Genomic DNA, 24,764 nt, shown 5'->3' with positions numbered 1-24,764 from the left:
TTTCTTGCAAACACACCATTCCTGGTGAAGATAAGGAACAAGAAAAAAATGTTCAGACCGTAGTTTACTAAGGTACTCTTTGACTAGTAGAACCAAGTATATTCCTGTTTTGTTCTGGCAGAACTATCTAGTGGCTAATTTATTTCTACAATTTTATCATTTACATTACTTCATGTGTAGCTTCTACTTAAATGTGTAGCTTCTATAAAAACAATGAAAAGATTTTTTTTTATTATCATTTTAGGATAATTTTTTACCATCCCTTCAACTTCATCAAAAATGTAAGTTAATAAATCAGAACACACATTCTTAGTTAAAATATCAGTTCTGACTATTAGGTTTGCGAACTTGTTGCAATGATGTTGCTAACCTTTTTTTTTTTTTTAACTTCAGAGGGATTATTCATTATGAATTTGTACCAACTGGACAAACAGTTAACCAAGTTTACTATTTGGAAGTGCTGAAAAGGCTGTGTAAAACAGTTAGACGACTTGAACATTTCGCCAACAATCCATGACTCTTGCATCACAACAACGCATAAGTTCACAGGGAACTGTCTGTAAGGGAGTTTTTAGCCAGTAAACAAATAACTGTATTGGAACACCCTCCCTACTCACCAGATCTGGCCCCCCTATGACTTCTTTCTTTACTTGAAGATAAAGGAAATATTGAAAGGAAGACACGAAATTCAGGATGAAATTCAGGACATCAAGGATCATATGATGACAGCTCTGATGGCCATCTGGGAAAAAAGAGTTCTAAAATTGCTTTGAAGGGTGGACTAGGCGCTGGCATCAGTGCATAGCTTCCCAAGGGGAGTACTTCGAAGGTGATCATAGTGATATTCAGTAACGACGTATGTAGCACTTTTTCTAGGATGAGTTTGCAAATTTAATTGTAATACCTCGTAACATACTCGAGAGAAAAACAGCAAAATTGTCCTAGGTTGTTAAAAGACGATTAACTGGATATACTTTATTTTAAACATGCATAATATACAAAAATCTTAGGGGAAAAAAAGACCTATGTATGTATACACACATACACACACACACACACACACACACACACAATTTTCTTATGTAGGCAGAACAAAATTAGACAAATGGAAAAAGTGGAGTCTCAAAATATGCTAATTATTTTACTAACATTACTAATATACTAACCATGAACATAATCACCTTATCAAATAAGATCTCATTCACTTACATGACTAATAACTGAAGAAAACAACCTTATGATTAAATTTCTTTAAATTGTCTTAATGTTGGAGAACACTCACTCTTGCTATGCCAAATAAAACCTCTAGTACTGATTTCTGATGAAAAGCATGGTTAGGAGACATTTTTCTATTAGTTTTATAACATCTATCATAAAAACACTCTAGAAGAAATCAAAGATATAATGTCATTTTCAGAAAATCATAACTTAGAAAGCTGATATTGACTCACGTTTCTCTCAAGATTACTACCTGAAGTGAAACTTACCAAATATTACTTAAATGCTAGGAGGAAAGAAGAAACAGAAATAGATAAAATTTTTACTGGCTCAGGAAAGCTAAGCTCTGGAATGCGAAGTGCCTGGCCATTCTCTCCTCCTCCTCCAGTCTCCCAACACAGCCTAGACAAAATGTTTTAGTGATTGTTACATTATCTCTTCTTAAGATTCAGTTTCCTATGCACTGATGAATACACACTGCTGATGCAAAAGCACTACCCCTATGAAAAATAAAGTCCTCCAAAATATTTTGCAATCTTTATAGTAATGATCGACTCAGGTAAGAAACACCAATGGATGCTAAAAAAAACCAAAAAAATAAAAACAAAAACACAGAGTGAAAGTTTGTTGGGAAGCACAAGTACTTAGTCCCAAAATACCTTACTCATAACAAAAGGGGAAAAGTTCATTACAATGGAGAAACCTAAGATACCACTTGAAGCAGGTGATCAAAGTTAACACCATCAATAATAGGGCCAACTGATTCAAGAGCTTCCTTTATAAAAACACTGAGAAGGATACAAATCACTTTTGTGGTGTTCTAGCCAAAAATGCATGAATGACCTGAATCCCATCAGAAAGACACATCAGATTTATGAAATTGAGGGACATTCTGTGAAGCAATCAGCCTGTACTCTTTAAAAATATCAATGTTAAGAAAGACAAAGAAAGACCAAAAAATTATTCTATTTAAAGGAGACTATTTAAATGATAACTAAATGCCATGTATGATCGTGGATTGGACAAAAAATATTTGCTATAAATAAGGAACTTGAATATGAGCTATACATTATAGTATTGCATCATTATACCACTGTTATGTAAGAAAACTTCCCTGTTCTTAGGAGATATATGCTTAAGTATTTAGGGCTGAAGGATCATAAGGTCTGCCACTTAGTCTCAAACAATTCAGAAAGAGAGGTTGAGAGAGAAAAGACACAAATGTGGCAACATGTCAACAACTGGTGGTGAATCTAAGTGAAAAGTATACTAATTAATTGTACTGTTCTTGCAGCTCTTCAGTAGTTGAAATCCTTTCAAATTAAAAAATTTAAAAAAAGGACAAATCCTCCTAAGAAAACCTTTTTCTTTTCATACTCCCCTTTTCCATTGCAAGCAGGAGGAGAAAAGCTACATACTAAGGACAGAAGAGCAAGAAGGCTGAAGGATCCCGGTTCTTTTATAAGCTGAGTTGTACCAGCTCTGGATTTGCCAATATATACTATAGTTTACATGACATGAGAAAGAGAAATCCCTTACTTATTAAAATTTTTAAAAATCCTACAAGAAACAATTGATATTCAGATTACTGTGATGTTAAATCTTCCTGAAATACTAAGATAAAGCACATGACTTCAAAGATGGCCTTTTAGTATTAGTTCAGCCACTCGCAGATTCCCAATTTTGGTTGTGGTGACATTGCTGTGCTTTCCACAAACAGCATGCTCACAGACTGCAATTATCTAGAAGTCCTTCCTATAGTCCAACCTCATCTTCACCAACTAACTCCTTCTTGATCTTTCAGACTCAGTCTGAGCATCACCTCCTCAGGAAACTTTCCCTTTTGAAGGTACAGGGTAGATGAGGCACAGTCCCCAAGCTCCTCTGACACCTATTCTTACTTCTGTCATCACCCTCATGACACCACACTGAACCTCTGTGCTGTGCCTTTATTTTCTACTTCATATCTCTACTTTAGTACATATTGAAGTATCTAATAAATATTTCTGTCCCTGCCTAAATTTGAGAGGGGAGGGCTAATTACAGGGATAAAAGTAAACACTCCTTAATTGTGAAAGTAGATACAAATGGAACACCACAATGTTTTAAACAAATACTAAAATGTTTTTTCATAAGGTATTTCTGGGCTGTTTAAGCAAGGTAGGAAAAACTGTCATACAAGAGACTATTTTCATTTTCAAGCATCTACAAATACCTAAACCTGAAGATACGAGAAGTACAGGGAAGTGTTCTAGAGCTTTGATACTGTGTAGGTGTAAGAAATATGATCTTTTAGTAAAACATCTGGCCCTCATATTAACACTTTGATACTGCTGTACTAAATTCATTTTTTAAAATATAAGTAAGGACTGACAGTAAACTTTAACTCAGATAAGGGGATTTAAATTTAGGGTAGGTACCTACTGCACCACTGTATAACTCTTTTAAATGTAAATTTAATTAAAATTCAAGTAAAATATATTTACATCAAAAGATGTCTTTCTTAAAATGACAGGCTTATCACCAGTTTTTAAGTTGATTCCTCAAGTTTTCAGGGGTGACAGAAATTTATCAATACATTTTTGTGAACCCATGAGATTTTTTCCCCCCATCAAAATGTAATATCTGGGTGACATACATAAAAAGAAACGAAGAAAACAATTCAAAAGAATCACTTAGATGAGTAACTATAGTTTGCTTAATTTTTAATTTTTAGCATACTCTATTCTATTGAGGTCTATTTGATTATTTAAAGCACATGCACACACACACATGCGCGTGCACATACACAAAGTCCATTAAATGAAATATTCATGTGTGACCACAAATATAATTGCCCTGACCACTGAAAGGGAAAGGAGAGAAAGCATTTAAAAACAAAGCAAGTTAGTTCATTTTTCTCTGTCTCTTCATTCTAGACAAGACTTTTGTCTGTGCTTAACCAATCCTTCAAAACGCAATTCAGGTATCTGTACATCTAAGAAGCCAATCCTAATTGAACAAATTCACAACATAAACTTGATCCACAGATACTTACATCTTAGTGACATGCACCTACATTGAAATCTAGATTTGATTTTTTTATTCAATTATAAAGTACACAGACTCTATTATCCATCACTGGGTTTATTTTCTTTACTGTTGAAATGCTCATTATTTAGGCTGGGACTTTGAATCTAAGATTTATGTTTTGCTGGTATTTCCAAACCAATTGTAATTAAGTGATAGACAGTATCCAGAAAAATAAGTTACTACAGCCTCAAAACATCTCTACCAAAGTACAAGCAACTATAGACTGAGGGGCCCGGAGTTGCTCAAGTGATAGTGAGACAATAGCCATAAAGATTCCTTTTTACTTGTAATCAGTTTTGATATATTTTTAAAACTCAAGTTATATTTGTTTTTGAAAAATACACAAAAGATACGTCCTTAAAGACATTTTCAAAGGTTCCTCCACTAAAAATATCCTAAGAATAATGTGGAAAATTCCAGGTACTGAAAGAGAAAATGCACTTCTCTAAATTAATTCTGAAAAATGTTAAATCTGGAAATGTTATATGTTTATTAAAAATCACATGGGATGTTTTAGTAACATGATTATTAATACTAAAAAGGTTTTTTTGCTTCAATTCAGTTCATAAGTAACTATTTTATTCACTATACTTATGGTAATATACTTACAGAATAACTAAAATATCCTAAGCAGATATAAACATCACGGAATAAAGCAGTATCACCCATACACATAGCATGGTGAGTTCTTCTCTGTTACATTATTTACCTACACATGAAAGATCTAGAGAAGGTTAACACTCTTATAACTTATTATTTTGCTTGAAATGAGGGTGGAAAAGAATCTAAAAATAAATTGAAAATTCTACAAAATATCCTCTACCTACAAAATTCAGTGTTTCTTTCTTGAAGTCCTGAGCTGTCCATATGCACATATGGTTGCTTCTGAATTAGAGGCTGATACATTTAAAATCATTCTGTAGGAAAAAAATGATGACACTTTATTATGTTAAATTATAAAATATAAACTGAGGGTATATATAAAAGTTCTCTAGAGTAAGCTGTCACTGTTAACAAAGTGTGATCAAACAATATAGTGAATGTTTAAACAAAGTAAAATTTATTACAGTAAAACACATTGCCATTAATCCCCCTCAAAATATGCCTCCTCTCTTCGAACATACTTATCTCATCATTCTTGCCACTTTCTGAAGCAATTCTAGAAGTCCTCTTTCGTGAGTGTCTTCAGTTGTGCTGTCATGGCTGCCTCCGTGTCCTGAATCATTTTGACTTTGGGGAAGAGCCAGAGGTCACACTGTAACAGATCTGCTGAATAAGGTGGATGAGGACACACATAATGTTTTTATTTGACAGAAATTGCTATATAACAGAAGCAATGTGTGACATGGAGTGTTGCCATGATGGAGGATGATTTACGGCACACTTTAAAAACACACCTTCTGTCAACGGTAGCTCACACCCAACTGACTGCACCGAACAAGTTGAAACTTGTCACACACTGTTACTAAGATTCGACGTGCCACTTCCCATATTGAATATCCCTGCCTTTTCATTGGATGGCACTCGGCAGCAGCATTCACCATATGTTGTAATCATAACAGAAAGGCCCCATGTCACACATTGCTTCTGGTATGGCAATTTCTGTCAAATAAAAACATTACAGTGTGTCCTTATCCACCTTATTCACCAGATCTGGCAAGGTGCAACTTCTGACTCTTCCCCAAAGTCAAAATGACCATGAAAGGTAAACGTTTGAATCGATTTAGGACATCGAGGCAAATACAATAGCACAACTAAAGACACTCATGAAAGAGGACTTCCAGAACCGCTTCAGAAAGTGGCAAGAACGATGTGATAAGTGTGTTCAAAGCGATGGTGAGTATTTTGAGGGGGAATAATGGCAATGTGTCTTTTACTGTAATTAATTTTTTTAAATTTAAACATTCACTGTAGTTTTTGATCATACCTTGTATATATTCTGCCAAGTTTATGAATATAAAAGTTCAGCACTGCTCAAAAGAACAATGTGGCTACACAGGAATGCACAGTGGCTACAGGGAGATCAGAGCTGCGTGTATCATTTAGGAGGGCTGTGAGTAGTAATGACCTGCCCCAGGCCTCCTGAACTGAGGAGGAACCAGTATGCCAACCATTCCCTTCCTCCCTAGCAACTCTATTCTGCCCCCTCTACCCCTCCAAATCACTTAGGGTTACTTGTAATCCATTATTCCATCTAAATACAGATGTCACGTGGAAGGGGAGAAACACTAGTTACTCTATTAGACTTGTAATTCACAAAAATAATTTTGAAATTAATCATAAAATTGTGAAAAAGAATTAAGTATTTTCATATGATACATAAGGGTACTCTGTATTATATAAACCAGAGATAAATCCATCTCTACATTATCAAGAAACATAATTTTTAACTCCTTAAAACAAATCAAATCCAGATCCAGAGACAGCCCAGTTCTATAATTTCAAAAGTATCCAATTTACACTTAAAATGTAATTTTAAACTTACACTTAAAACAAAACAAAAAAAATTCTCTGCAATAAAAAATGTGAACCTTATATCCAAAATTATAATTAGTTTAATAACCAAAAAACTAGGAATAATGCAATATCAAAAATCTAAAAATCATTAAAGGTAGAAAAGTAAAAGAAAATCAAGAGTGTGCTATAAATCTGAAAGCATGGCCTAAGAGCAAAACAACGATGACAGATAACGTGCAAAATTTTCACGAAAAGCTGTGGCTGCTTTGCCATTCAGGTGGACTTTTATTTTACTTTTATCCCTGATTATATTTTAATTACTGTCAACTAATTTATTTAAGTGTATAGTGCTAAAATATATCACTTATAAAAACTCATTTTAATTAAATCAAAACAAAATGTTAAGAGGAAACAAAGTCAACTGTGTTTTCATATTTTTTTACTTGGTATAAAACATCTTTAGAACACCAGTACCATATTTTAGGTTAAAAAAGAAACCTCTACTTTAGGTAAGTAGAAAAGCAGTCTTTACCAGCATGATTTAATAAAGACAACTTGGTTACCTGCATAAAGATATTGATTTAAAATCCTTTTACATTTGGGGATAACACAGAAAAAGATTTATTTTCCTATGGCACTCTAATTGGTCTCATACTGATCTGATGTTGAAATAAATTGCTATAATTTGAGCAATTTTCATTCTCTGGCACAAAGAGCCATAGAAATGTATGGCACAACAAAATCTATAGGTCACATGTGAATTCTAGTCTTTCTACATATGAAAATTCCTTTATAAAGAAAGTACAGGAAAATACTGACACTAACCTTCTCCATTAAATGGATTTACCATAACGAAAACATTGAATTAAAATAGCTGGGTACATAATTAGAGAGGAGGGGAATTAGAGAGCTATTCTCTCAGCTAGTCATTGATTAAGAGCAAATAAACCATTTTCTGGCTATAAAGACATTTACTTTTCCTTTTGTACTCATACATCAAAAAATATACTATGAGACTAAATCAAGTTCCTAAATTCAAAGAAAAAAAATCCAAATTTTAAATGTTTCACCTTCAATGCACAATCATGTGAACAACAAAAATATTTTCTCCACTGGCAATGGGACAAGGTCAATATCCTTTCATAACTATCTTTTCTTTCACATCAGAAATATACATTTTTTTATAAAAGCTAAACCCAGCAATAAATTCTTCAAGATAATTATTAAAATGGAATTGGTTTTTATTAACGAAACAAGAAAATTATACTCCAGCAACTCTAATTTCAACAAAAAGGGGAAATGAAATTGTGTTTCACAGAAACTTTAGAAAAACACCTGGCAAATATAAGCTCGTTGGTTGCAGCAATCTCAAACTCTATTAAATGCGAACATTCTTTAAACTAATTTCATGAAAGAGACATAAATCAAGAGATATAAACTTACTAAATCATTTATGTTGAAAAATGTGGCTCAGGGTAAAGTGAAACAAGGGGGGAAATCCAGGTGGAACAGTCTTGTAGGGAAGATGTTGAAGAAAATTTGCCTTCATTGGTTGATGTGAGCTTTTGTCTATTAGCTTTTATCTGTTTCTGTATGTGAGGTGATTTTTGTGCTGTGATCAGGGGTTGAGTAAATTCCCCTTTTGGTCTCATTCTCCCGAGCAGGGGAGACATGAGATGAGGTTTTCTGTTTGGTCTCATTCTCTCCAGTAGGGGAGATATGAGATGATGTTTGTTGTTCTGTCCGTGTTGTGAGGTGATGGTTAGCTTAGGATTAAATAAATTCTTGATCAGGGATTGAAAGAATTCCCTCTTTGTTCTGTTTTGCCCGCATAAGCAGATGAAGTGAAGAAGTAACTAAGTTATATCAGGATGATGTGACAGACACGTTGCCAGGTTTTGGAAGACCTTGGGATGATGGTCCCAAGCAAGAACAGTAGATATTGCTTATCCGGATGAATTGGCCCTTTGGCTGGATGGGCAACATTCATGTCAGTAACTGCCGGACCCTCCCAGAACTGGCCATTCCCGGAGGGGGAGGCAGGAATAAGAAACATGGCTCTAAGGTAAATCTGAGAAAATACGTAAGACAGACCTCAGTTGACAGTGTAAATAATTACTGTTTCATCATTTGGTCATTTTGTCATTGATGATTCCTCATTATTCTAACATTTTGAAGACTTCCAGCAACATGCAGCTTACAACACCAGGGGATGTCCTGACTTTCGGCTGTGAACCTGGTGAGATCTGGCTGGTTCCCGGCCTCTCCAGTGTTGTTCCCCACGGTTAGCCTTCTTGAGAACTTGTTAGCATCTAAAAAACTTGTATGCAGCTTACAGCTTACAACATCAGAAGACTTCTAACAACAACAACGACAACAGCAACATTCTTCATTGTTAACACCTTGAAAACTTATATGCAGCTTGCAGCTTATAGACTCCTTGGTTTCTAACAACAACAACAACAACAATGCCAACAACAGCAGCAGCAGCATTCTTGAGAACTTGTAAGCAGCAGTGTGGAAGACGCCTGAATTTCTCTCGGCTACAGACCTGACAAGATTTTGATTTATGACTTTTCCAGTACTGTTCTCCCCCAGTTTGGTGAGCTTTTGACATCAATTGTAACAGTTACAATCCTATAGAGCTTATTACTGCTTTTGGATACTCTTTACTGATGTTATTTGTGTATTTAGCCAAGTGATTTTTGATCAATAGTAAACATATGTTGGGATCTCTTAAACTTATAAATATGTGTACTCCTTTGACGTGACATTAGTATCAATGTTGATATTGAGATGTATGACTGGTTTTTTGTCATTATTATCTCAGCTTAGTTATCTGGGCCTACTCAGAGAGGCCTTCTTTAATCATTCTATATAAAGTTACACCCACTTTCATCATATCAATAGCCCAGGACTTCACACAGTGCAAAGTAAGTGCTCAAAAAGTAGTTATTGAAAGAATACATAAATGTCAGTATTTATGAGAAAGAGCTTAAGTTGCAAGATCATAAAAATTTAACACGTAATGCCACAGCAGCACCTCCTGGACACTCTCCTATACTGTATTTGCCTGCATCTTTCCAATGCACATATTCTAATGCACATTAATTCTTTTGTACCATAATCCTTTCAAAAAACTGGTAGTATTATTGTCAGTTATAGGCAATATATGAGGTGTGATTAAAAAAATACAATGGCTGTTTAAGTAAAAAACAATTTATTACAGTAAAAGACACATTGCCATTAATCCCCCTCAAAATATTCCTCCTTGCTTCTAACACATTTATCCGTCATTCTTGCCACTTTCTGAAGCAGCTCTGGAAGTCCTCCTTCGTAAGTATCTTTAGTTGCGCTGTCGTGGCTGCCTTGATATCCTGAATTGATTCAAAACATTTACCTTTCATGGTCATTTTACTTTGGGGAACAGCCAGAAGTCACATAGTGCCAGGTCCAGTGAATAAGGTAGATGAGGACACACTGTAATGTTTTGATTTGACATAAATTGCTATACCAGAAGCAGTATGTGACATGGAGCCTTTCCATTGTGATCAACAAATAAGGCGAATGCTACTGTAGAGTGCCATCCAATGGAATGGCAGGGATCTTCAATACAGGAAATAGCATGTCGAACCTTTGTAACAGTGTGTGACAAGTTTCAACTTGTTTGGTGCAGTCAGTTGGGTGTGAGCTACAGATGAGAGGAGGTGTGTTTTAACTCTTTTCCTGCGTTGATTTCAAGTTTTTTTCCCCAAAAGTGTGTCAGAAATCCACAAAAAAACAAAAAGTTGATATTTTGACTATTTTATGCATTTAATAATAACAACTTGAGCTGCTTTGCATGCAAATTACATTATTTTTATATAAAAATTTACGGAAATATTCATTTGGATACATCTGACCATCGCGGCAAAAGGGTTAAAGTATGCCATAAATCATTCTCCATCAGGACAATGCTGTGTCACACATTGCCTCTGGTATACGGAAATTTCTATCAAATAAAAACATCATGGTATGTCCTCATCCAGTTTAGTCACTGGCTCTTTCCCTAAGTCAAAATGATTCAGGACATCGAGGCAGCAATGAGAGCGAAACTAAAGACACTCATAAAAGAGGACTTCCAGGACTACCTCAGAAAGCGGCAAGAACAATAGAATTGAATGTGTTTGAAGCGAGGAGTATTTTGAGGGGGATAATGGTAATGTGTCTTTTACTGTAATAATTGTTTTTTTAAACAAACACTGTATTGTATGATCATAACTTGTTTATTTGTTCATTGTGCCTTGACAAAAATAGTCCAACATTAGAGTATCCTTCCACAAGGTGGGGAACAGAGAGTCATTTGAACTATTCAAAAAAGTGCTGAAAGCACCGATCCTTCAACCTACAGATAAAAATGCAATGGCAAAAGGAATCTGGTATGAACCATCATGTATACAAATAGCTCACCATTACATGTAAACGGTCACTCTTTATCTTCCTTAAAGTGGGTACAAAAAGATTAATAATTTTTATTTTTAGAAAGTGACAGAAAAACATGACTTTGGTTATTTCAAAAGCAAGAGGCTATAATGAATGAAATGTGAGAGTTAAATCTTAATAGATCAATTACTTTTAGTGTTTTCATGTGAACTGGTAAAAATCCACGAAGGTTAACCATACGCTGAATACATCTTGCAAAATCATAGAGTCTCTAAATAGTATAGTCCAACTGAATTTCATTCAAATCCAAAAAAGATTGATTCACTTATGTCACAAGGGTCCTTTCAGTTACTTCTGGAGTGTGTTTGATATAAGTACTTTGAATATACATACATTTCTTCACAACATTAATGTAGTTGTTTTTTAAGTTATGTCATTGCTCTGGATTGCTAAAATATATTTCTAGATATGTAATCAAAATAACTGATTTTAAAAACTATCATTCATCAGAGCATTAACATAAGAACTTTCGGAATCGATAAATGAGATCTCTCAGACCAGTGCATGAGTGGGAAGAGAAAGCTGAAACATACCAGTTGTGCACCATGAGCTTCTGCACGGCCAGCAGAGCATTGTAGCGAACTTGCTGGTCTTCATGGTGCATGTGGTTCATCACCAGTTGCTTCCCACCAAGCTGTTCAATAACCCTGCAGGACAGAAGCCACTTTGTGAAGATACTGCAATTATTTTCAAACTCATGCTGTTAGTCAACAGAAAGCCCAAAACCCAAAGTGCCAAGGGATTTTAAAAAGAAAAGTTACAATATGGTAAGTAAACAAACAGGTGTCTTTTTTTATACCCTTTTCTCCAAATCACAGATTTAAAGTATTCAAGTATTTTCTTTTGACTTCCTAATAATAAATTCAATTGCTATTCTTATTTCCTAATTTAGGCAAATATCATCTACCTGGACATCTCACAGATTAATATAGTATTTTAGACTATAGTTGAGTATTAAATTCTTTATTACCAGTATTTCTAGCTTGTTTAAAATCAGTATACTGAATGTCACCCAGTATCCGTAATGATATCAGATCAATCTTATTGTATTTTGCCATGTATAATGTGATCCCATATATAATGTGCACCCATGTTTTTGGCCAAAACTTTCAGGGGGAAAAAAAATCATTCGTTTTAATATTTTAATTCAAATTTTTATTTGTTTATATTTAGGTACTTGTTTTTTGTATTATAAAGGAATTTTAGCATTCATTTTTTAACACATGTGGTATAGATATTTTAGGTAACAAATAATTACAAAACACAAGAACAGATACAACATCATAGGAATGGCGGCAGCGAGGTGGTCTTCTTGAGTTCTCCTCCGGAACTTACCACAAATTGAATATCTATAACCCATCAAAAGACTCTGCTCAGCACACAGAACAGCTAAGAAACTCTTACAAGGATTACTTCAAGGTGGGCAAATTGGGCGAGCAGGGGAAAAGGGAAGGGAGTGGAATGGAAACTCATCCTTGGCTCCAGAGATGCAGGGGGCCACAGGAAAGAAAAGAAACGACAAGAGCCAGGAGGTAGGCTCTTTCCCTGCATCCCACAGCTGATCTCTCCTACCCAGAGAGCAGCATATCCGGCTTTTGAGGCAGTAACCATAGCTGAGACCTCTAGCTAGGCCCTAGGTCAGACAAAGGACATAAATACCTTACCTGGGCCCCTCCCCCCACTCTCCCAATTATACCCTCGCCTTCTCGAGACTCGAGCTGGCCCCTGAACTGAGAAGTAATGTCAGATTATAGAGGTGTCCTAGCACTCAGGATCTGGGAAGACATGTTTGCAGCTGTGACCCAGGGAACAGGCTGGGAGGAGTGTGACACTGCAGGGCTGGAAAACTCCTCCATCCCCAGCCCCCAACCTTTCTGGCCTGCCTAGGGCAGGGCAATTACAACTGCGGAGACACTCCCAAGGGTCAGCAACAGGTGGCAGAGGCAACTCGGGGCTTTCAGCAGCTCAGAAATCTTGCTCCCTCCACACACACACACACACACACACACACACACACACAGAAGTGACTTAGGACTCAGGAGACCTGGGAACAGGGCTGGTTGTGTTACTCTCAGTGAGCATATGTGCAGGCAAGAGCAGAAGTTGTACTGACTTTGTAAAAACCACCATCTAGATCCCATATCCCCACTCATCTAGAACTGCAGTCCCAGGCTCACTCTGGGCACCAGGTGACCGGCTGAGCCTACACGAGACACGGAGGACTCTTTGGTACAGGAGAGGACAACCTGGAGATTATTTGGTGGGCTTAAGCCTGGACTGGTGCTGCTTTTTTTGTTTTGTTTTGGTTTTGTATTTTTGATATTTTAGCCTGTGTTGAATGTGGGTTATCAGTTGTTTTTACATGTGAGTGTATTCGGTTTTTTCTTTGTTGTTGTTGTTGATTTTGTGATGGGTGATTTGCTTTGTTCTGAAATTTCCCTACACCAGGGCCCAGACCAAGAGGCACAACATTCAACACAACCAGAGGCCAACTCCAGACCAAACCAGAGTATTACCAGGTCACATCCTGAGGGAATTCTCTACAGGCACAAGAACCCATAGGGACCAAACCTCATTTGAGCAGTCAACCCTCATACAGCAGATCATCCACCGTGGACAGAGCCAGGACTCACAACTAGTCAACCTAGGAGTCAATCCCACTTACTGACAAGCCAAAAGCAATTAAAGTTCAACTTTAATAGGACAATATACACAGCAGAAGGGTCAACTTTGGAGCACACGCACAGGAGAATAGGGAAGTAGTGCAAGTCAAATATAAAGGACACATACTACATAAGATCACCCAGCAAAAACCAAGAACCCTAGGGGATCCACCTAATATATTGATGCAAACACAGAGAGTCAGCCAGAATGGGGAAACAAAGAAACATGTCCCAAATAAAAGAACAGAAGCATCCTCCAATACTGGAACAAAATGAAATAGAGGTAACCAACATATCAGAGACCGAGTTCAGAACACTGATGATAAGAATGTTTAAGGAGATTAGTGATGACACAAAGAAAGATAGAGAAATCATAATGAACAACCAGTTAGAACTGAAGAATATAATAACCGAAATAAAGAACACCCTTGAAGGAATTACCAGCAGGTTAGATGAGGCAGAGGATCGAATCAGCCATTTAGAAGATAAGTTAGCAGAGATCACCCAAACGGAACAACAAAAAGAAAAAAGAATAAAAAACAATGAAAATGGTTTAAGAGACCTCTGGGATAACATCAAGCGGAACAACATGCGCATCATAGGAATACCAAAAGGTCAAGACAGGGAGCAAGGGATCGAGAACATATTTGAAGTAATGATGACTGAAAACTTCCCTAACGTGGTGAAGGAAACACACATACAAGCCCAGGAAGTGCAGAGAGTTCCAACCAGGATAAACCCAAACAGATCCACACCAAGACACATTAAGTTAAAATGGCAAAGGTTAAAGACAGAGAGAGAATCCTAAAAGGAGCAAGAGAAAGACAGCGGGTTACATACAACGGAACTCCTATAAGACAATCAAATAACTTCTACAGAAATTTTGTAGCCAGGAGTGAGTAGCAGGAGGTACTCAAAGTGATGAAAAACATAGGCTTACAACCTAGATTGCTTTATCCAGCAAGGCTATCATTCAAAATTGAAGGAGAGATAAAGAGCTTCCCAGAAAACAATAAAGTAAAGGAATTTATTACCACCAAACCAGCAATGCAGTAAATATTAAAAGGGCTTCTGTAAACAGAAGAAAGATGAAAACAATCTAACCACAAATTAAAAGATGGCAATAACTATGTACCTATCAAAGATCACTTTAAATGAAAATGGATTAAATGCTCCCATCAAAAGACATAGGGTGGCTGAGTGGATAAGAAAGCAAGACCATTGCATATGCTGTATACAAGAGACTCACCTCAGATCAAAAGACACACACAGGCTGAAAGTAAAGGGTTGGAATAACATATTTCATGCAAATGTAAATGACAAAAAAGCTGCACTTGCAATACTTATATCTGACAAAATAGACTTTAAAATGAAGAATATATTAAAAGACAAAGATTGGCACTACATAATAATAAAGGGTTAGATCTGACAAAAGGACATAACCCTAGTAAAGTGCTATGCACCCAATATAGGAGCACCTAATGTATAAAACAGATATTGACTGACACAAAGAGAGATCAACAGTAACACTATCATAGTAGGGGTATTCAGCACACCTGTGAGAACAAGGGACAGGTCTTTCAGACAGAAAATAAATATGGAAACAATAGCCTTAAAGGACACATTGGACCAGTTGGATTTCATCGATCTTTTCAGAGCTTTTCACCCCAAAGCTGCAGGACACACGTTCTTCTCAAACGCACATAGAACATTTTCCAAGATAGACCACATGTTAGGCCACAAAACAAATCTTGATAAATTTAAGAAAATTGAAATCATACCAATTGTCTTCCTGACCACAGTGCTATGAAATCAGAAATCAACTACAGGAAAAAATACTGGAAGACACACAAATACACGGAGGCTGAGTAACTTGTTATTGAATAATGAATGGGTCAACAATGAGATCAAGGAACAAATTAAAAAATTAAAATCATATGATCATGTCAATAGATACATAAAAAGCATTTGACAAAATCCAGTAGCCCTTTATAAATACTCTTAAGAAAGTGGGAATAGAGGGAACATATCTTAACACAAAAAAGGTCTTATGTGATAAACCCACAGCTAACATCATACTCAATGGGGAAAAGCTAAAACCATTCCCCTTAAGATCAGGAATAAGGCAAGATTGCCCACTTTCTCCACTTTTATTCAACATAGTGCTGGAAGTTCTAACAACAGCAATCAGACAAGAAAAGAAGTACAAGGCATCCAAATTGGTAAGGAGGAAGTAAAATTGCCATTATATGCAGATGACCTGATACTACATATATAGAAAACCCTAAAGACTCCATCAAAAAACTATTAGAACTGATAAATGAATTTAGTAAAGTAGCAGGATACAAAATTAATATTCAGAAATCAGTTGCATTTGTATATACCAATAATAAAATATCAGAAGGAGAAATTAAGAAAACAATTCCATTTTCAATTGCTTCAAAGACTTTAAAATACCTGAGAATAAATTTAACCAAAGAAATAAAGATCTGTACTCAGAAAATTTTAAGACACTGAAGAGAGAAATTAAAGAGGATACAAATAGATGGAAACATATATCATGCTCATGGATAGGAAGAATTAATATAGTTAAAATGTCCATACTGCCTAAGGCAATATACGGATTCAACGCATTTCCTATCAAACTACCAAGGACGTTTTTCACAGAAATAAAACATATATTCCTAAAATTTATACGGAACTAAAAAAGACCCCAGATAGCCTCGGCAATCTTGAGAAATGAGAACAAAGTGGGAGGTATAACGATACCTGACATCAAATTATACTTCAATTCTAAAGCAATCAAAACAGCATTGTACTGGCATAAAAACAGACACATAGATCAATGGAACAGAATAGAGAGCCCAGAAATAAATCCGTGCCTATATGGTCATTTAGTCTGCAACAATGGAAGCAAGAATTTACGGTGGGGTAAAGACAGTCTATTCAATAAGTGGTGCTGGGAAACCTAAACAGACATATGCAAAAATGAAGCTGGACCACCTTCTTACACCATATACAAGAATAAATTCAAAATAGATTAAGACATAAACGTAAGATTTGAAACCATAAAACTCCTGGAAGAAAATATAGGAAGAAACTTTATAGACATTACCCAGAGTAAGATTTTTACTGATATATCCCCTTGGGCAAGGGAAGTAAGAGAAAAAATAAACATGTGGGATTACATCAAACTAGAAAGCTTTTCACAGCAAAGGAAACCATCAATAAAACAAAAAGGGATCCTACAGAATGGGAGAAGACATTTGCCCATGATATATCCAATAAGAGGTTAATATCACAAATTTATAAAAAACTCACTCAATTCAACTCCAAAAAATCAAACAACTCAATTAAAAAATGGGCAGAGTACATGAAGAGACATTTTTCTAAGGAGGACATATAGATTGCAAAGAGATGTATGAAAAAATGCTCAATCTCACTAATCATTAGAGAAATGCAAATAAAAACAACAATGAGATACCACCTCACCTCAGTCAAAATGGCTATCATTAATAAATCAACAAACAAATGCTGGCGAGGATGTGGAGAAAAGGGAACCCTCGTGCACTGTTGGTGGAATTGCAGATTGGTGCATCCACTGTGGAAAACAGTATGGAGTTATCTCAAAAATCTGAAAATGGAACTACCTTATGACCCAGCAATTCCACTCCTAGGTATCTATCTGGTAAATCCAAAACTCTAATTCGAAAGAATTTATGCACCCCTATTTTTATTGCAGCATTATACACAATAGTCAAGACATGGAAACAACCGAAATGCCCATCAGTAGACGCCTGGATTAAGAAACTGTGGTACATTTATATAATGGAGTATTACACAACCATAAAGAAAAAAGAAATCTTACCATTTGCAACAATATGAATGGACCTAGAGAACATTATGTTAAGTGAAATAAGTCAGACAGATAAAGAAAAATACAATATGATCTCACTTATATGTGGAATCTAAAGAAAAGAATAAATGAGCCAATCAGAAACAGTCTCAGAGACACAGAGGAAAAACTGAGGGTTGCTAGATGGGGGGGCGGTTAAGAGGGAAGGTGAGGGGATTAGAAAGCACAATCGGTAACCACAAGACGGCCACGGGGATATGAAAGTCAATTTGGGGAATGTATTCAATAATGTAAAGAGTTTGTAGGGTATCCGATGGACACGTGTCTCATTAGGGAGACTACCTCAGGGATGATGTAGATGCCTGATCACTGCACTGTACACCTGAAGGTGAGGCTGAACAATGATGAATATCAACTACAATTTTATATATATATATATATGTGTGTGTGTGTGTATGTATGTATTTATTTACAAAAAGTGGAGTACAGCATTAGGAATAGAGACAGTGGAAATGTAATGGGTGTATGCGATGTCAGAGGGGTAGTAGATGGGGGAGGGGAGTTATCACTGTGTGAGGGATATAAATGGTAAATGCTTAACTATTACATTGTTTTGTACACCTGAAACTAATTTAAAAAAAAAAAAAGAACAGATACAAGGTACAAGAAATTTTATGTACCAGTAACAAATTTACGATTTTTACCCATCATAGACGGCCAAGAACTCATCACTGCAAGTTTGTCATAAGTTTAACAAAACTGATTATCATATTCCAGGGTATTATTTTGCATATGAATATTGTTATTGATTTCTAGAGTTACACTTTTAAGTCATAAGCATAAATAAAAGTATTGAAAACATTCACTATATAGATACAGAATTAGTACTACCCATGTATAATGTGCATCCTTATTTTTCCCTCACAAATTTTGGCAAAAAAGTGGATATTATACATGGCAAAATATGGTAAGTCCACCAGTTGCTATGCTGTGAGAATATTGCTTGCAATGCTTAAAACAATGGTTGACAAGGCCTTTCACAGTCTGACTTGGAGCCACTCCTGTGCTTCCTAGAGCAGAGTCACACACCCTGTGCTGTCTGCACTCTGACTCCACTGGCCTCCTTTCAGGTCCTCCGGCCACAGGGTCTTGGCACATGCTATTTCCTCTCCCAGAAGCTTTCCCACTCCTCTTCCTGTAGATAACTTCGATTCATCATTCAGATCTTGAGTCAAGTGTCACTTCCTCAGGAAAGACTTCTTTCTACCTATACTATATTAACCCCAATATGCCCTTTTCATGGCACTATGTATCTCTCCTTCATTGTATTCATCTGAATTGAAATTTTATACCTGCATGATTATTTTAAAAGTATTAAACTTATTTATCCCATTATATGGAGACATCCATGAGGGCCAAATTATGCTTGGTTTTGTTTACCCTATGTTCCCAAGGTTCAAGGCTGAAGGAACTCATCAAATACCTATTATTTTTATTGTTACATTAATATGTACTGTATCAATAACAATTATGTTTTATTGTCCAATTTGTTTCTTAAAATATCATCGTTAAAAGACAAGCAGCCTTCAAAAAAGACAGATCTTTACTACAGCAAAACTGCTGAGGGTAACCCTTCCTTAACCGCTATAGCATACTATTACTAGAATTCCAAACAATAATAATAGCAAAGATTTACATAGCACTTATTATCTACCAGGTAACTTGTCTTAGCACTTTCCATTATTAATTATTTTAAGAATTGTGAGTAGCATAGGATGGACATGGGAAGAAATGATAAGAGAATAGAGATTTAAAAGAAAAGTATACAAATAAGGAGTAACATTCAGAAAAAAGAAAGTCACAAGGTCCAACATGCCTCATTCTCATGTGCTTAGAATTATAATTATCTATTGCCACACTAGGAAATATTGATCTGCCCAAGCTGATGAATTATCTACCCTAAACATCAGTTTACCCAACATCTTTGTAATCATGTTAATTTTTTAGAACTGTTGAAACTGATATGTACACATGTAAATAACAAGCTAATAATATGCAATTCCCTCTGACTCAGTTTCAACTGAGATGACCAATTACAGATATCAGACATTAAAATCAACCTGTGAGAAAATATTATATGCTGAATTTACAAAGAACTCTAACAATTCCTAATCCCCTCGGGAATTCTATTGCAAATGTTAAAGAATCCAAGTAGGGGGAGGGTGATTTGTAAATGTTCTATAAAGGTCCACACACTGAAAGGCCCCGCCCCACAGAGAAGAAAAAGGTGGTGATGGCTTCTTACCACGTGCCAAGGAAGCCACATGCATAGGCAGGAGTGTATTCCCTGCAGTTGGGAGGACACTGGACTGTGCCTGACAGTGGCACAAGCCTAAGAGGTCACAGCTTTCAGAGGAGAAAGCACTGGAACAGTTTTATCCACATACACCATGTACATGTGAAAAGTAAGGCTAATGATAAGTTGTGTTTGTTTCTTGGAGATCATATTATAATCTTAAAGGTTATGGGTCCTTTACAAGAACTGAATTGGCCAGTACAGTTGGTAGGATAAATTCATTTGGATAGTTTATTTTCATTGTTACTTGCATTTATTGAGGATAATTATGAAATTGACAATGGGGGGAGCAATTACTGTTGTGTTATGCTCACCACTTGAATTTACAAAAACAGGTTAATGGATCAAAAGTGCCTCTCTGAATTATAAAAGGAGTCATGAAAATCACAAATATGTAAAACAATAGTGAATAGGACTCCATTTTGAATACCATTTATGTAAATCTGCATGCTGAAACAAATCTGAGTGTGATAAATAGAAAATATGATATTTAGTATCTAAAATTTTATCACTGGACCAGTAATATATTCACCTGTAGTCTCCAATATTTTTGATGCAAAATTTTGTCAATTGGTAAATTTTACTGTTTGAGATGGAAAAAGAGACAAAACTCAAAAAGAGACAACATTCTGAAAATGATCATTACTGGCTTTCTGATGAATGAGACAGCACTTTTATTGATAATACCAGAAAGGATTCTTTCCATTATTTTAAGCAACTTAACAATAAAGTCGTTACCCTAAATAGGTTAAAAACATCCATAAAAATATCTCCTGTTCCAATTATCAACATCAAATTTGAGATACCAAAATAATTTTTAGGATGACTGAATTGTAGTGAAAATGAATATATCACTGAAAGTTTAATTTTTTTCAAATCTTAATGTTTTTACTTTATTCATAGAGGAAAAACATAGTGAAGACTATAGTTAAAAACCACACCCACTTTTTTTTATTTCATTAAAAGAATTTAAAGAAATACTGTAACATGGCTGAATGCAACCACAGAGTAAGTTGGGAATCTTTTTGCCTGTATCTCACAAGTGGCAACATTCAGTTTTCTTGCTTCTACATAGAATGGCTGGTCAACTTAGTGTCTGATGAAATACTGAAGTAGACTTTAGTGAGAAGTTTTTCCGGGTCCACATGTGATCACAATATCCAAAACTATCTGCAAGAGACTCTAAACTCTTGTAGGCATTCCTGCCAATTTACAGTAATGAGTTAGCATTTTCTAATTTAGTAGCAATAAAGAATACGGAAAAAAAAACTGATTGAGTGTGGAACATAACTTATGTATGACTCAAACATTCTGTTCTAGAGTAATTTAAGCTGTAATTAATTTTTTTGAGTATTAATTAATCTTTTAAAATATTTATTTCAAATTGTTGCTCTGAAAACCCAGTGAAGACCTATTAAGCTGGAGACATACTCCTGTGAAGGGAGAGACAGGAATGACTTCACAGAGAGAAAATGCTACCTTTTTTCAAGAAGGGCAAAAGAGAATGAGAGCCTTCAAGGGGCTCTGTGATGAGGAGAAAATAATTTGAAAACATATCTCAAAGAAAGAGCAGGAGATTGCACAGAATTTAAATTACTCTTAGATATACTATTTATGGGCTTCAGAATAAAAATGAATATACTTGTCCATAGGTCCATATGAGTCACTGGAAGGGCAAAGAAAAAAATGTAACATGGCCAGTTTTAGGCAAAAAAAAAGACTGTTTTAGGAACTGTGTTAGCACTGAGGACTAAGTGCAGCGGATGATACCAGCGGTAGGGAGCCTGCAGAGGGTAAACCATGGCATGACAGATAATCCATAAGAGGGGAATAAGTAGGGAAGGGAAAAAAGAAGGGATGGAGCAACAGAAGTGGATTTTGTGAAGGCATAACAGGCTTCTGATTAGACAATACATGTGGTGCAAACAGTGTATCCAAAATATACATCTGAAACACTAGCTGGCTCCTGATGTAATAAGTCAGTACTGTGAAAAACTAAGTTCTTAAATAAGCTTTTCCTTTTTATGGTTTTTAGAATTAAGATATTTTATCTAGATTTCCTTTATACCTTCCATTTCCAGAGTACTATAAATAAGCCCACTTATACATCTAAGAAGGCTTTATGAATCATCGATCTTCCTGTCTGTTTGGCATGTTAAATATATCTTGGATGAGTTAGGGACCTTTGCTAATACCTACATTTATATAAAAGTAAAACTTATCTTTGTCTTACATAAAGGTCTTCAATTTTTCCATAATAAAATAGGCTATGTTTTAATGGTATTAATGTCAGATGGTTCTTGATATCACATTGTCAAGGACTATGAAAGATTTTAGCTTTTATCTTACTTGTAAGCTAACAAGTAAACCTGCTATAGTTTCATGGATGCTGGTAGAAGGCACAAGACTCCCGGGTCAGAGACAAATGATAGAGTATTACTCATAGCAATAACAGTAGCAAGAATATTAGCATTTTGTTTTGTTTCCCCAAGACTTAATTGGCAGAGGAAAATGTGAAGAGAGCCAAATGAGTCCTGCACACACAGTGGGCAAAGGAGGAAACCTGATCTTCAGGAACCTTAATCTCATTATGGGCAGTAAACATGCCTGCCCTTTGCTCCGAGGCAGACATAGCTCTTTGAAAAGGGAATTTATTCAGTGCCTCAATGTGAAAGAAGTGCAGAAAGGTGAGCGATATCTCCCCACATAAACACCCCTCAATTCTATACTATCTTGCCGTCTGGGACCAGACAGGATCCAAGCCCACCTGAGACCCCAATAACAAACCTGCCAACCATGGACCCCACTGTACATACAGTAGCACCATCGCAACCAGCTCTAATATGGTATGAATGCAATTCCAGAGGTAATCCGATCAGCCCAGGGAGCAGAGAGGAGGTCAGTACATACTGAAAACTGTCTTTAAAGACTAGAAGAAGTATTTGCTCCTTCAAATGCACAGACACCAATGCAAACCTACACAGATCACAAAGAACCAGATAAACTGACACCACCAAAGAAAATTAATAAAGCTTCAGTAAACAATGCCAAAGAAATAGAGATTTATGATATTTCCTGACAAAGGATTCAAAATAATTATCTTTCAAAAACTCTATGAAAGGCAAGAGAACACAGATAAACATTTAAACAAAATCAGGAAAACAATGCATGAACAAAATGACAAGTTTATCAAGAAATAGAAACCATACAAAACACCAAACAGAAATCTTAAGCTGAAGAATACAATGACAGAACTGAAAAATGGAGAGTCAACAACAAATGCGACCATGCAAAAGAATCACTGAACTTAAAGACAGATCATTTGAAATTAGCAAAATTAGAGAACAAAAAGAAAAAAGAATAAAAATGAATGCAGAAAGCCTATGTGAATTATAGGACACCATCAAGTAAGTGAACATTTGCATCATGGCATTCCCAGAAGGAGACCAGGATAGGGAGCAGAAAGCTTATTTAAAGAAACAATAACCGCATTATGTTATAAAAATGGCGCTGTGAGGTAAGTCCCCTGAAATCTTCCATCGAATTTACAACAAATTGAACAACTATAATTCCACAAAGGATGCCTTGTGCAGCAGACAGGCAAGACTAAGAGGCCCACAACTTAAATCACCTAAACGTGGGCACATTGGGTGAGCGGGGGAGGAGGGAAGCGGGAAATGCAGTAACACAGGCTTCACAGGCACAGGAAGCAGACCGGAGCTCCGAGCTCGCTGCATTCTGGAACTGCTGCAGCCACAGAAGGGGGAAGAACTCCGACTGTTAGTGCTCCGCTTACGGCCCACAGTCCCACCTCAGGGATCAGCATATAACACAGCTGAACCCAACACTCACAGCAGAGACCTCGGAGCAAAAACTGGGAGAAGAAGGGTGAAAACAGCCATTTAAGCCCTCACTGCTGTCAGAGGGCAAAAAGCCTGCCAAACGGAAGGTTTAGGCACTGAACCTAGCTGCCCTCCTCCACACCCTCCCAGAGCTCACCCCACCCCGATCCTCCCAGTGCTAGAAGCAGAATGGTAGCAGTGTCAGGCCGAAAGAACAGAATATTTGCAGTTCTGAGAACTATGGCCCGCAGCTGCAGACTCGCAGCCCAACTACTTCCAGCAAAGGGGAGGGAGCCATGGGTACAAGACTTGCTATGGTGGTGGTTGCCGTCATTGCTCTGGGCAACATTTCACGACTCACCCTGCCCCTGGACCAACTGTCTGGAAAATCCCTGCAGGAGTAAACAGAGCCATTGAAACACACAGGCTCAGAATCTGGTGCAGAAACAGTTTTGGAACTTCAGAAGCTCTCCACATCCCCCCACAGAGACGGTGCACGGTGACTCAGGTGAACTGTTCACAAAGGAGAACACATCTTCCAGTAAATCTCCCCATTGTGTAAGAAGCCTGAAGAGTGCAGAGAAAATATAACACTACATTGTGAGAGAGAATAAAAGACAGCAGTCTGAGAGAAATAACACATTCTACAAAAACCTATGCGAAAACAAAAGAAAGACCTCTTTCTATCAATCTGATGCAGAACCCATTCCTGTAGATGCCTAGGAAGAGAAACAATTATTCATTAATTGCCATGAATAACCAAGGTAACAAGACAGCTCAGAAAGAAAATGAAAAGTCTTCATGAAATGAAGATAAAG

At 36.4% G+C, this 24,764-nt stretch overlaps 1 protein-coding gene across 3 annotated transcripts in view; it reads right to left on the bottom strand.

Moving 5' to 3' along the window:
• ATP6V1H (ATPase H+ transporting V1 subunit H) overlaps nucleotides 1–24,764 on the bottom strand; it is a 154,795-nt gene that overhangs the window by 26,708 nt on the left and 103,323 nt on the right. For all 3 annotated transcript variants that reach the window (XM_033126480.1, XM_033126481.1, XM_033126479.1), the window contains one exon: nucleotides 11,763–11,876. In XM_033126480.1, coding sequence (XP_032982371.1) covers nucleotides 11,763–11,876 — 114 coding nt within the window. The remainder of the gene's footprint in view (nucleotides 1–11,762; nucleotides 11,877–24,764) is intronic.

This window comes from Rhinolophus ferrumequinum, chromosome 14 (assembly GCF_004115265.2).
Source record: "Rhinolophus ferrumequinum isolate MPI-CBG mRhiFer1 chromosome 14, mRhiFer1_v1.p, whole genome shotgun sequence".
Lineage (NCBI taxonomy): Eukaryota > Metazoa > Chordata > Mammalia > Chiroptera > Rhinolophidae > Rhinolophus > Rhinolophus ferrumequinum.
Note: the sequence above shows the minus strand (reverse complement) of the source record. Positions and strands in the feature narration are given on the sequence as shown.